The following is a 15002-nucleotide window of genomic DNA, read 5'->3' as shown; positions in this document are numbered from 1 at the left end:
TAAGAATTTAAGATTGCAAATTCCTAAGAAAATGTAGTTAAAGTAAATGGCAGCTAAAAGTAATGATAGTAGTAATAGTTGCCAAACATAAGAATTACATTGTCATTATTGGGTAGAACCAAGATGTTTGAAGAAAGCAGTTTATACATTCTGAATATAAACAGGCATGCTAATGTTACTGTTAATATTAAAAATAAACACAGACTTGAATGATTCAGTTATCTGTTGACCACCAAATAGATACAAGGGCCTACTACAGATGTTCAGATATATAAAGAGAATTAAGATTTAGCACTGCATTACCGGGGTCTTTAAGGACTTGTTTGAAAATAAAATCAAACATGGAAAATTAAATCAGTTAAAACAGCCATTTTGGTAGAGCTGTCATTATTAGGTAGAAGTTATTGAAATGAACTGAAGAAAATTAGTTATGTAGAAGTGGAAGGGGAGACTCTAGAGCAGCATTGTCCACTGAAACTTTCTATGATAATGGAAATGTTCTACAATTTGCATTGCCCATCGTGGTAGCTCCTAACTGCATGTGATCTGAGCATTTGAAATATGGCTAGTGCAATTGAGGAAATGAACTTTATTTAAATAGCCACATGTGGCTAGTGGCTACTGTATTAGATACTGTAAAGATCTGTGATTGATAGTTACAAAGCTTTAAGGAACAGATGGCTGGCCTCAGTTCTTAAAGGAGTGGTAGAATTTGAGTAGCAAAAGCAGTAAGGAATTCCAGTCTAATGTTCACGATTAGCAGCACTATTAATACTCTATCAGTAATAAAATAGACATCTCAATCAATACACAAAATCTCAAAGCTTTTACAGAGCATAATTGTTTTGTAATAACACCTAGTATAAAGTTTGTTTTTTAGTACCACATAGTCACATTATTCACTTTGCAGTTATTCATGTCTCATTAAGAAAACTGCCATTAATTGTGACGAGGGATGTTTCTGATTCATGGTGGCCAGTGGAAACAGATGGCGCAAGCTAGGACTTCGTTGCCACTGGTCAACCTTGAGAGATAGTGTCTCTATCCATATGAAAAGTATTCCCATAAGATGATAGATGATGGGATATGCATTAGGGAGAGAGATTACTTTCCTCGCACTTCCAAGTTTCTACGTAAAGTAAATACAATTTTATGTGAAGTACATACATTAGCTTTTCTAATTCTGTGTTTTTAAGTTGCTAAAGAAATCATAGTTTCAGCTTTCTTCCATTTTCATTTTTTACCCCCCAAATGATTATTTCACCATTGTCTTAAAATGTACAATACACATACTGAAAACTTTGAACATGATCACTACAGTAGTATTTAGTTTTTCTCTGCAGTTATTGCTTACACAGGTTTCATGTCATTGAACGATAAACTTCATCAAGGCTTGGGGAGCATGAGATATATATAGGAACAGATACGGCAGTAGGAGAAAAATCCTTGAAGGACACTATGACCCAAGAGTTACCCGCAATGCCAGCCTCCTCTACACCTTCCTGGTATGGCTGTAATTTTTTTTTGTTTCACAAAATTTATTAAATCTTACTGAAATTCTGACCATTTATTATCAGTGCTAAATACTGTTTGTGGTCCAAAACAGTGTTCTAAGAGTACTGAAACTGTATAATTACATGGCATATGGGGTGTTAAAAATCTGTAAAAGTTTCTGCATTACTAAATCATGAAGATGGAAATATTAGAGGAATTATCAGAGTAACCAGCATAAGTGATATCTAAATATAGAGAATCTATCTTAAGGTCAGGTTTATTCTCCATATCTTACTGATGAAGGAGCAAGACCATAGAAATTACTAAAGGCCTAGTGATTGCTAAAATTATAGTGATGATAAGTAGAAGTTTTCTTTTTTTTTTTAATTCAACTATAAACCAAGGTGGTTCAACTCACTCTGGGAGGGAAGATGGAGGAGGTAAAACAAGTAGACTGGGTTTTTTTTTTTTTTTTTTTTTTTACCTGATTTACTATTAATAAATAGTAAATCAGGCTTTAAGCTTTCCTTCATTCAAGTGAACGGTGCATTTGGGGAGGTGGTTAAAACCATTAAATTATATCTAAGATTGTTCCTTTTTAAAAAACTTTGTTCTTATAATCCTAAAGATTAATTTTTGTCACAGTCAGTGATAACATGAGAATAGTGAACGTTACTGGAATTAGGTAATCATAAAAACCATGATTTTCATTGTTAGGTTTTATATTAAAATCTTGCATAGGAATCACTGTCAAGGTATTTGATGTCTTAATCTGAGATTTCCAGAACCTTAGTCGAATTGAACATCATATTCGTTTTCCTCTGCAACTACTAAAACACAGTCATCATTATAAGGTGATTGGGGTGCAGCTGAAAAAACTGTGGTGAAACCAGAATCCAAACTTCTTTTGTACAGGAACCAAACAACTGCTCCCAAAACTGTCAAAATTACTGTGCTAGCAATCACCAAAGCTGATATTAGAATGTGGTTATCTGAAAAGGAAAAGACAAAAGAAAATATGGGAAATCAGAATATACAAGTTGATAGCATTGCTTTTTGGGGAGCACAAATATAGTTTCATCACATAAATATTTCACTATTTTGAGAATTTCTCACATTGGTTAGAAAAACAGTTACACACATTTATTCCTATCAAGATTTATATTTCTTAGCTTGAATAATTGCCATACTTCAAAATTTGAAATAAACTTTGCAGGTCTCCAGTCTACTTTAAGATCCTAAAATGGAAATTATCCACACTGAAGGTTTCACCATATATTTCTGTTTGCATATATCATTTTATGTTATCCAGAGTATACATGTGCATAGCTTAAAATTCATAGTTCTACAGGGTATGTAATGATAATACTGTGTTCTTCCTGCCCTACTACTACTCACCCTTAATTACCATTCTTCAAAGCAGCCACTCTTGTTACTTCTGTTATTTGCCTCCATGCATGCTTATACTGCTCTCTGATTTAAAAAATTTTTTTTAATTGTAAAATATGCATAACAAAATTTACCATCTTAACCATTTTAAAGTGTGCAGTTCAGTAGCATTAAGTACATTTACATTGTTGTGCTGTGTCACAACCATTCAACTATAGAACTTTCATCTTGCAAACCTGAAAACTGTTATTAAATATTAAGTCCCCATTCCCCCCTCTCCCCGGCAACCACCATTCTACCTTCTGTCTCTGAGGCTGACTACTCCAGGTACCTCAAATAATTAGAGCCATACAGTATTTGTCCTTTTGTGACTGGCTTATTTCACTTAGCCTAGTGTCCTCCAGGTTCATGCATGTTGTAGCATGTGTCAGAATTGCCTTTTTAAGGCTGAATAATATTCATACTATGTATATACCATGTTTTACTTACCCATTCATCTGTAGATGGACACTTGATTTGGTTCCACCTTTCTGGCTACTGAGAATAATACTGCTATAAACATGGTTGTTTAAATTCTGTTCAAGTCCCTGTTTTCACATCTTTTGGGTATATACTGGATCATATGGTAATTCTATGCTAAATTTTGGGGGGAAGCTCCTGTACTGTTTCCACGGTGGATGCACCATTTTACATTCCCATCAGTAGTGCACAGAGGTTCCACGGTCTCCACATTCTTGTCAACACTCGTTATTTTGTTTTCTTTTTTTTTTTTTTGGCTTGGTTTGGTTTGGTTTTGGCTGCACCGTGCAGCATGTGAGATCTTAGTTCCCCAACCAGGGATCAAACCCATGCCCCCTGCAGTGGAAGCACAGAGTTTTAACCACTGGACCACCAGGAAGTCCCTCTGTTTTCTTTCTTTTCTTTCCTTCCTCCCTCCCTCCCTTTCTCTCTTTTTTCTCTTTCTCTCTCTCCCTTTCTTTCTCCCTTTCTTCCCTTTCTTTTTTCTTTTTGATAGCCAACTTAATGAGTGTGAGGTGGTGCTTTGCTTGAATTTTTTTTAGATGTTATATTCATCTTATAGAAGAGTGAGGATTTAACTCTCCTATATACACATGAACCCAGTGAACCCATAAACACTCCTTTCCTCCTCTTCTGTCATAGCAAGCTCCAAACTGAGTAATCATGATATTAAGGAAAAAATAAGGGCAAAAGAATAGGCATTTTATAAAAGAAGATATCCAAATGGCTAATAAATATGTGAAGGTGCTCAACTTCATTTTTCATCAGGGAAATTAAAATAAGATCACTCGGACTTCCCTGGCGGCGCAGTGGTTGAGAGTCCGCCTGCCGATGCAGGGGACACGGGTTCGTGCCCCGGTCCGGGAAGATCGCACATGCTGCGGAGCAGCTGGGCCCGTGAGCCATGGCCGCTGAGCCTGCGCTCCGCAACGGGAGAGGCCCGCGTACCGCAAAAAAATAAAAATAAGATCACCCTACATACCCATCTGAATGGCTAAAATTTGACAAGACCATCATCGGATGGACGTAGAGCAAATGGAACTTGTCAGCAGGAATGTTAACATGGTTCAACCACTTTGAAAAATTATTTCTAATAATGCTAAACATTATTAGCTACCCTATGGCTGTTTCAAGGAAAATGAGAACAAAGGTCCAAAAAAAAGAGTATGAGAATGTTCATAGTACGATCACATTCATGCCAGACTAATAATGATCAAGTATCCATAAACAGGAGAATGGACAAATTATGGTGTGTTTATAAAGTAGTATGCAGCAATAGAAAAAGTACAATATATATGTGCAGCACTGATGAATCAAAATATTCTGACTGAAAAAGTTACATTTATGTGAAGTTCAAGAGCAAACAACTCTAACCTAAGATGATAGAAAGCAAAAGTGGTTGCCTGTGGGGTGGATGCTGGTAGGGTGGGCATTTATTGGGAGGGGCATGCGGGAATTTTGTGGTGTGATGGAAATGTTCTATCTCGATTTGAGTGGTGGTTATACAGGTTTATACATAAGCAACCACCAAGGTGTACATTTAAGATTGTGCATTTTATCCTCAGTTAATTACACATCAAAAATATGGAGGTTAAAAACTGCTACACAATTTGCAAAAATTTCATAACTGGCATTCACATTATTTTTGGGGATGCAAAATGGTACAATTTCTCTGAAACTATCAGTATTGATCAAAGTTATATATTCATGTTCAATACGGCAGTTATATTTCAGGGAATCTAAGATAAACATGTTTTTGTGCAAGGTGATTCATTCCTTGCAGTACTGTAATAATAGCAAATGTTTGGAAACAACCCAGTAGGGGTCTGGAGTTGGTAAATAATTGAATGTATCTATACAATGGAAGAGTATACAGTTGTAAAAAAGAATGAAGATTTATCTATAGGTAATGATATGGAGAGATATTTAGTGAATAAAAAAGTAAGTCATATCTCTTAATTTGTTTATGTTGGCAAAAGAAACACTAGACATTTAAAGAAGAAACTGAATTAGTGCCCAATAAGGGTTCAGGTAGAATAGGATGGAAGGAGACAGAGTTTTCAGTGTTTGCCTTATATAGTTTTGCTTTTGGAACCATGTAAATATATTACCTGTTCCTTTCCCAAAAAATACATTTAGTAAGCCCTAAGACAGATTCTTCATGAACTGTAATTACAACTATAAGAAAAATTTTTTTTAACAAAAGATGCAGTCATTTTCCACAAAAACAGATAATGGAGCAATGAGGAGATAGAATTTGGTTTTAAAAAAATGTTCATTTCATACGTAACTTGCAGATATATTTAAAGTGTCAAGTCTTTCTGTATTCTTATAAAAGTTGTTCTGCTTTACACTGTCATATAATTAAAGAGGTCTTCAGTACTACTTTAATATGCTAGAATCTTAATATATTCTTTCTTGTGGGAAAAATTTAACAAAAGACCATACTTACCTGATAAATATTTCTTTTCATATGGGACTAGAATACAAAAGAAAATCATAATTAATTTAAGTATGCCTTATTCTAAGAATGCTTCTAAACACTTTCAAAGTAGTTTAAAACGAACCCTTTAATAGCTTAGTATTACCCATATTTCTGTTGCTTGGTCATGTGTCTGTATTATCTGTTTTGAACTCAGTTTTTTTAAAAAAGGATGTAGAGAGGTAAAAACTCATTAGCTCAGTTGGTGGAAAAAGAATAAGGGAACTCAAGAAAAAGACAGTGTGATGAAGTGAGGGAAATAAGAGGATTTGGGTTGGAAAGTCTGTAGAAACAGTAAAAGTATACAATTGTGACCTTACCTTGGTAGTACAGACTTGCTCACTATTTCTGATGTATTGAAGTTATAGTTTAATTAAAAATTTGGCTTATATAATGGTGCCCTGAGGCATAGTATATGAAAAGAACCAACTTTCTAAAAATCCAACAAATATTGGAAGTCAAATGCTACTACTATAAAAGTGTGACTGATTAGTCAAAAACCCTGCTGAGGCAAGTTTAAAAAAAAAAAAATTGTATGTAGTTCCAGATGTAAAGAAAGGAAATAATCGGAGGCAGATGTACAGTTTTGGTTTGCAGTTGGAGTAGAAGGGGGGAATATTAAGGATGCAATGCGGGAAATGTCTGTTTCTGTCTTGTTTCAAGCAACCCAAAATTGTATTTTGAAATTTAAATGTCTTTAGTGAGAAAACAATTCTTTCTACAACATAAAAGAACTAATGTTTAACAATAATATGAAAATATTTTGGGACAGGATAATTTTGTTCATTAGAAAGCACTGTGATGTGAGAGAAGAAAACTTATACTTTAATCCAGAGTAAATTATAAACTATGATGCAATTTTTCTTGGCCTAATCAAAGATGTCCTTGAATCAAATTCTTTTTACACTAACATTAGAATTCTGGAATCAGCCATGATTATTTTTCACCACTTCCACTGTTTAACCAAATCACAAAGAGGCTATTATAATTCCTTTGAACAACATAAGAAATTTTTGACTTCTTAGAAGCTCTAAGAATAAGCAGATAGAATAAAAGTATGCCTGGTTCACATGATCTGGCCCTACCTCTGAAATGTAATAGGATTACATATTTGACTTCCAAGAGTCTTGGGAGCAAACCAACCCAGTATCTTCTGAAGTCTTACTTCCTCTTTATATTGAGGCACACATCACAAAGAAAATTATTTTAAAACCAGTCCTATTTTCCCCACCTCTCTTAGAATGGAAAAAAGCCTTCAATTATACTTACTAGCTGCTTTACAAAGGGTTCCTTCCACAGAAGAAACTTCACAATTTCCTTTTTTCCAATCACCTGTCTTGGTGTGCAAAAAGGCACAGGTGTCAACTAGATCCTTGCCATCTTCTTGGTCTGACCACTTAACAAATGTCATATTTGACTTGTCAAACCACTTGAAGCTGTCATCTGTCAGTTAAGGAAAATTTTTAACGTTATGACAGTATAAAATGTGTTGAAAGAAAGTCAAAGAAAGGGTCTAGCTTTATTTTTTTTTAACTCTTTGACCACGCCTCATGGCTTGTGGGATCTTAGTTCCCTAACCAGGGATCGAACCCGGGCCCTCAGCAGTGAAAGCATGGAGTCCTAACCACTGGACACCAGGGATTTCCTGGGTCTAGTTTTAAAGGTAGGAAGTTACTAAGATATGTCTGGTCTAAACTTCTGATTGTAGGATTTAAATTAGAAGGAGGAATATATCCTGTACACAGGCAAAAGATACTGGTTCAAAAAGGTTCTGAAGAAGATCCCATTTGTGATTAAAATATATATATAATTTTCATGAAGAAATAGTCAAGAAAATAGTTAAAATGTTAATGGTAACCTTAGTAATTTCATTTCATTTTGAAAATTATGTACTTTCTATTTTCAACAGTGACAGTAAATACATTTACATTGTATTACCCTGACAGTTGTCTATCTTTATCCTATTGTTGACACTAGTACCAATTTTTATTACCCTACCATATTACAGAAATACTGAGTCTAGAACCATATTTTAATCCAGATGAAAGAATCAACTTTAACTTTCATATGTGACACACATTGAGCTGCTCAGGGCAAAGCTGTGGTACATGGGTGCATACTGAAAATACAGTCCCTGGAAACCACAGGAAATAGCGAACTACAGAATTGAAGAATCTAAAAGAAAGTTATCAGTTTTACTAACATTAAGAAAAAAATGTAAGAAACAATTTAAGTATAAATATCACTTACCATCTGTGTCAAAAAACATGCCTAATAGGATATCATCTGGGCCTTTCCATTGCTTTTGCAAAGTATCCAGTATAAAAGCGTTTTCTTCTTCATTATGTATGCTTATCATGTCTGCTCCTGAAATTATTTTAGGGAGAAGAAATCAGCATGTTCCCCAAATCAATGAAAATCACATGAAGTATATACAAATTATACATTATTATAATACATTATATTTTACATCCTTTTAAAAAATTAAGCTTGAAAAAGACATGCACATTTCTGAAGAGACGATATACTCATGAGAAAAGTAAAATGATAATGTGATAAACTGAACAGAATCATACTTTTTATTTCATTCACTTAGGGTTAGTAACTAATCTCGTAAACAACACGGAAAGAAAACATCATGGGAAGGCTGGAGCAGTAGAACACACTTCCTGCATCTCAACTTTTCACTGCCCCTTCCTCTAGCAATCATGGCCGCTCCTGCCCTCAGTTCACAATTATAGGGAGGAGTAGCTCTGACCACACTCAGGAGAGCTGAAAACTACCAGGGCAACTTGCCAGAACAGTCCCAAGACCTAGTGAAGTTCAAGTAACAAGCGGTCTCTGACCGGCCTCACTTAACTGGCCATGTGCCTGCTGCCTGAAGCCTATGCCTTCCCATATTTTCCTCTGTGGTCGCCCTTAGGGAAGTCCTGGTTAGGGAAAGTGATAAAGGAGGTCCTTGGTCCTTGTTCTCATTGGATAGCTGATATTTCCTAGTACTGTCTCACCTGGTTTGAGTAAGGAGCAGCAGCCACATACATTTTATGTCTCACATTTTCTAGCCTTTCAATCTAAAAGCTACATAGCAGCCTATAAAATATTAGCAATAACTTCACTTTTCCCAGATATATTTAATCTTGTTTCTTTACCCAACAAAGATTCTCTTGCAAATTAAAAAAAATCATTCCACTGTCTTAACTGGATAACACTTAGGAGAAAACGCTAATGGAGTTCATTTCTCTCATGATATTGCATGTTTTTGCAAGTGAAGAATGAATGATGACATCAGAGCCTAAAAGCAACCAGAAATCTGGTGGGAAAGGTACATCTAACCCCTGGGAAAAATACATCCTTTCAGCTGTACTCAGCTAAGTGAGGAATAAACATCAAAATGTTTCTAAGAAACATGACTTACCAGTCTCAGTAATTTTAGAAGTTAAAATTTTCATAATTTTCCAAGGAGAAGTCATTGATCCTAAACATTTTTTTTTAACATCTTTATTGGGGTATAATTGCTTTACAATGGTGTGTTAGTTTGATCCTAAACATTTTTAAAGTTATCTTGGAAGCTTTGGGTACTACGACTAATCCAGGTACTACATGGAGAGATGAGGAAGTCTTTCCTATTATTAAATTACATTCTTCCAAAATCATCCTGACTTAACAAAAACTTCCGAAAACTTGAGAATACTGCCTTGGATCAGTGGCTCTCCAACTTTAGTGTGCACCAGAATCACATGGAGGGCTTGTTAAAACAATGTTGGCTCCTACACCCAGAGCTTCTGATTTAGCTGGAGTAACATGGGGCCTGAGAATTTACATTCCTAACCGGTTCCCAGGTGACACTGATGCTGCCGATCCAGGGAACACACTGAGAAATTATAGGAAACTTAAATAATAGGCCATTGTATTTATGACACCACTCTAAAATCAGTAACTTTTTGGTAATTAACAGATATATGGAGACGAGAAAGAACCATTAGGTCATGACGTGGTAAGAAAAATTTGTATTAGGCAATTACTTTCACATCTTTTAAAAGAGGCTTAAAAAATAAATTTAACTACAGGGGAAAAGAAAACTACAGGACCTAAAATCTCCCCCAAACAAACCATACTGTTAAAGAAGAAAAACTGGGCAGACTAAAGCTCTGTTATGAATAAAAAATAACAGGCAAACACCTTAACAGAAGAAAAAAAAAATTGGTCTCAGACTGTTAAAAAGGCAGTAGACACGTATAGAAAACAAACTAGTGCTTACCAGTGGGGAGAGGGATGGGGGAAGGGGGCAACATAGGGGTGGGGATTAAGAAGTACTATTATGCATAAAATAAGCTACAAGGATATATTGTACAACACTGGAATATAGCCAATATTTTATAGTAACCAAAGATGGAGTAAAACCTTTAAAAATTGTGAATCACTATATTGTTCAACTTGTAACTTACTTAGTATTGTACATCGACTATACTTCAATTAAAAAAAAAAGACAATTCACCCTCACGAAAGGAAATATAACACAAGTGTGTGAAAAATGCAGTTTCACTGGTAAAAGAATGAAAATAAGAGTTTCAGACGTGCCAATTAAACTGTGCCGGCTTAGGGTGTAGAAAAATAGGAACTCATAAGTGGTTAGTTGGAGTAAAAATTAGTAAAACCTTTTTGGAGACAATTTGGCAAGATGTATGCAAGGCAATCATTGGCTCTGCTCAGACAGGCACAATCATTGATGATCATCACATTTACAACACTGGAAGACTGGAAATAATTTAATAACCAATATTAGAGGATTAAATCAATTACGGCATTATCTATATAGAGGAATAGTGTACGGTTATTAGGAAATATGCATTCTATATTTACTGCCATGGAAAAATACGTTTAAGGGAAAATGTAGATTATGGAAATATATATGTACATATAGTATATACATGTATACATATATACATGTATATATACATATATATCAAATATTTATTAAAATATATCTGCCTGAGGGGTTGGAAGTCTAGAAGGATACTCACCAAAATGTTAATAGTCATTACATTTCCTTAGGATGGTACAATTTAGCGTAATTTTATTTTTAAAATATTTGCATATGTGCTTTTCTATATAGCGACTGTGAACTAATCGTGTAATTAAGAACTTTTAAAAGAAAAGAAAAAATAAGACTGACCTTTAAAATACTTAATACTTTTTTTTTTTTTTTTTTTTTTGGGGTACGCGGGCCTCGCACTGCCACGGCCCCTCCCGTTGTGGAGCACAGGCTCCAGACGTGCAGGCCCAGCAGTCATGGCTCACGGGCCCAGATGCTCCGCGGCATGTGGGATTCTCCCGGACCGGGGCACGAACCCGTGTCCCCTGCACCAGCAGGTGGACTCTCAACCACTGCGCCACCAGGGAAGCCTCTAAAATACTTAATACTTTAATCCAAAGTTAGAATTCAGCAAGGTTCTCTCTCTCAGTCATAGCTCCATTTTCAAAAATTCTATTATGGTTTTCTTATCAGTTCTAGCTGCTATCACCTCCTGTTAAATGTCATACAGACTTTTAGTCTGTTTTACCCTCATACTTACTTGTACTTAGCTGTGAAATGTAACCAAAATGCCATTTTAGAAAAATCCTCAAGGGAAATATTTAACTAGGTTAGAGTTTAGGCTTAGGTGTTCAGAGATGAGATTTTCATTCCTTTCTCTGACCTTGTGTCAGCCAATGGAACTTGAATGATTTTTAACATTGCAATTTAAGTAAATACTGTATAAACTTAAATTAATATGTCAGGAAAAAAGACACACTTTAATTTTCTTTAACAAATGATAGCATAAATCCCTGAAGAACACATGTGCTCAAGCGAATTTTTTTTTTTACAATGCATTACCAGTGATGCTACCTGCTGAGATGTAATTTGGGTCTTTAATTCTTTTTATGGTTAGTGACATAGCTCATACACAGATCACAAAAAGGAAAGACTGGAAATATTTATTTGTTCTATTATAATGAAAATATCTAAATCAAAGGTAAATGTTGCAAAATAAGAAAAATTTTAGCCTCTCACAATTATTTTCCTAGATGAACAGTAACAGTACCCAAAATAAGTACAAGTAACATCAAGTAAATTACCACAAAGCACTGGGAATATTTCTAAATATAGCTCTCAGCAGTCCAAAAGGTAACAAGTCACCTATTTTCTATACCCCTAATTATAGGTTTAAGATAGGATTTTGTATACCTGTGAAGATTTTATAAATCCAAATGTAAATGTCCTAGTATTCCTTATGCTTTTCCTTCTTCATATATAGCAAACACTGAATTCATGTCCACCTACTGTTCTAAACCAAAACACCACCCTAGCCAAAAAAAGTAATGGTAATATTAACCAATTTTAGCTAATTTTCTGATTCATCAATGAAATGGATATTTCCAGAGTGGAAGCAAATGTAGAGGATGATCAAATAAATGATGAGATTATCAGAAATGTATGAGAAATTAAAAAAAATCAAATCAGTAAGACAAACTGAATTTATAAATATTTAACTGGGAAAAAAGACATTTTTCTTTAGACACAAGATAAACTTTATAAGCAAATTTATATACAACGATTTAAAATTCCTAAGTGGCTACTCTACTTGAACAAGTAGAGTTAATGGACTTCAAATAATCAAAAATTAGGCCTCAAAGTTGCTGGGTGTTTTCAATTTCATTTTGCTTTTTTCTAAAAAAAAAATTAGCAAATACAATTAACTACAGTTTAGTTGTAGAGGAAGTCAGTCAACAAATATTAACTATGCCTCTGTAGAGTATGCAGTTGCTTAACTGCTGAAATTAAGTATTAAAGCTGGACGACGAAATCTGACCTTGTGGTTCATACAAGCTAATAGGAGTACAGGAACATGTCTTTTCTTGGCTCTGAGCCTCCAATGTAATTTGTTTATTGAAATCTGTGTTTATGTCCAAGTATACCTGACATAAATGGTTTTTAAAAAAGAGATAGAAAATAGTTGTTGGGGAAACACCCTTTAAAAAAATCTTGTGGACTTCCCTGGTGGCACAGTGGTTAAGAATCCACCTGCCAATGCAGGGGACACGGTTTCAAGCCCTGGCCTGGGAAGATTCCACATGCCGCGGAGCAACTAAGCCCGTGCGCCACAACTACTGAGCCTGTGCTCTAGAGCCCGCGAGCCGCAACTACTGAGCCCGTGTGCCACGACTACTGAAGCCCACGCGCCTGGAGCCTGTGCTCCACAACAAGAGAAGCCACCGCAATGAAGAGTGGCTCCTGCTTGCTGCAACTAGAGAGAGCCCGCGCGCAGCAACAGAGACCCAACACAGCCATACATACATACATATATATATAAATAAAAATCTTGGAAGACCAGCAAAATTCCTATTACTCCATTTCCTTGGAGTGAAACCATATTAGCATGTCGGAAATGTCTTGTTTTCAAAGAGCCAATGTTCAACACCATTTAGCAAGTAAGGAAAATATGTACTGAGTAGTACGTGGCACTTCGTAGGATTTAAAACTCCTATGCTTACATTTATTCCTTCTATAATAAGTGAATATGATTTTAATTAAAGCAATTTGATATTCTTCCAAAATGTTAATTGGTGGGTTGTCAGAAAATAGATAAAGGGCATTTTTATTTTTATTTTTTATTTATGTATTTTTTGGCCATGCCCTGTGGCATGCGGGATCTTAGTTCCCCAATCAGGGATGGAACCCATGCCCCCGGCATTGGGAGCGCAGAGTCTTAACCACTGGACATCCAGGGAAGTCCCAGTAAAGCACATTTTTAAATGCCGGTGTTATGAATATGCTTAAGACAAAATTTAATGAAATAAGAGATTTTTAGATCTCAAACAGTAATAAAAAGTACCTTTAAATAATCAAGGACTCTCATCTCATCATCATAGATATCTCAGTGGAAAAACATGGTAACTCACACCATCGTTTTCGTTTGAGCTGACAAGTATCACAATAAGAGGCTTAACAACAAGGATGCACTTTGGGCCAAACAGCCAAATATATAACGAGCACCCAAGCACACCTTTTTTAAAATGACATTTTTATTTAAAAGATTTCAAAATGTGAAGTTATATTTCCCAGAGAATACTGAGCATATCATGTAGCAAATACATAGCCTTTTTTTAATTTTTATTTAATGGTATGCTTCTTTACCACCGTCTCACGTCACAGTCCCATGTAAACTAACTTCTGCCCCCACTGCATGCCTGAAACAGTACTTCCAGGGCAGAATAAGAGTGATTAAGAACGCAGGTCCTAAAATCAGACAGTCCCTGGTTTGAATCCTGGCTGTGCCAATGATTTCCTGTGTGACCTCTAACAAATAACTAGTTTTATTCTCTTGATAAAAGGAGGCTAATAATTTACTACCTGATAGGTTTGCTGTAATAATTAAAGCCAGTTAAAGTATATTATGTGCTTAAGAACAGTGCCTGACACAGAGTACTTACATTAAATACACCCTGCTCTTGCTAAGGTTCTGTCACTCTGCTTTGGGCAGTGTGGTCCAACAACTGTCTTCCAGCTCAAGGGTATACCCCAATTCCACTGTTTGTGTCTTGTGTATTATAGAATAAAAGCTGTCCATTTATTACAAGGACCAAGGTAAAAGTGAGATACGACAAAACTATTTTTTAAAGAAATTAGTGAACACTCTTTACTGATCTGTGAAAAAGCAAAACAGAAAAAGCTCCTTACCATGGTCAGTACACTGATTTCTGACATCCTCTATGCTTTCTACTTTGATGGCTTCTTGAAGAAAAATGTAACAACTGTCTTGGAACTGAACCCAGGTGGATGAAGGGCAGTCTATGTAGAAAAAGAGATACGCTATTAAATAACTTTAATTTCATGAATTCCTAAAGATAAAGATATTAGATATTAAATTTTCACAAAAGAAAAAGAATGGCAATTTCCCTTGTTAATTTAGCCATAAGGCTCTTGGTCTTTGTTAAAATAAGAAATTGACTAGCGTGATAGGAATTTCTTTTTCACCATTGTACATGTGGGAAAAGGAAAATGCGCCACTGATTCCCTTCTGATTTGACAGAGCAAAGTTACAAGTCTTTAGGTGTTTAGTAGTTCAGACATGTAAAT

At 35.3% G+C, this 15002-nt stretch overlaps 1 protein-coding gene across 4 annotated transcripts in view; it reads right to left on the bottom strand.

Moving 5' to 3' along the window:
* Positions 1–1953: 1953 nt before the first annotated feature.
* LOC309824825 (CD302 antigen) overlaps positions 1954–15002 on the bottom strand; it is a gene marked incomplete at its 3' end in the record, with an annotated part of 129228 nt that continues 116179 nt past the window's right edge. For 2 of the 4 annotated variants that reach the window (XM_082657998.1, XM_082658000.1), the window contains 5 exons: positions 14604–14714; positions 8135–8251; positions 7154–7327; positions 5855–5881; positions 1954–2486 (listed from right to left, as the gene is read on the bottom strand). In XM_082657998.1, coding sequence (XP_082514124.1) covers positions 2284–2486; positions 5855–5881; positions 7154–7327; positions 8135–8251; positions 14604–14714 — 632 coding nt within the window. The remainder of the gene's footprint in view (positions 2487–5854; positions 5882–7153; positions 7328–8134; positions 8252–14603; positions 14715–15002) is intronic. The other 2 variants (XM_082658002.1, XM_082658001.1) reach the window with 2 other exon arrangements.

This window comes from Grampus griseus, assembly GCF_964374135.1.
Source record: "Grampus griseus genome assembly, chromosome: 7".
NCBI lineage: Eukaryota > Metazoa > Chordata > Mammalia > Artiodactyla > Delphinidae > Grampus > Grampus griseus.
This window is presented reverse-complemented; position numbering and strand designations above follow the sequence as displayed.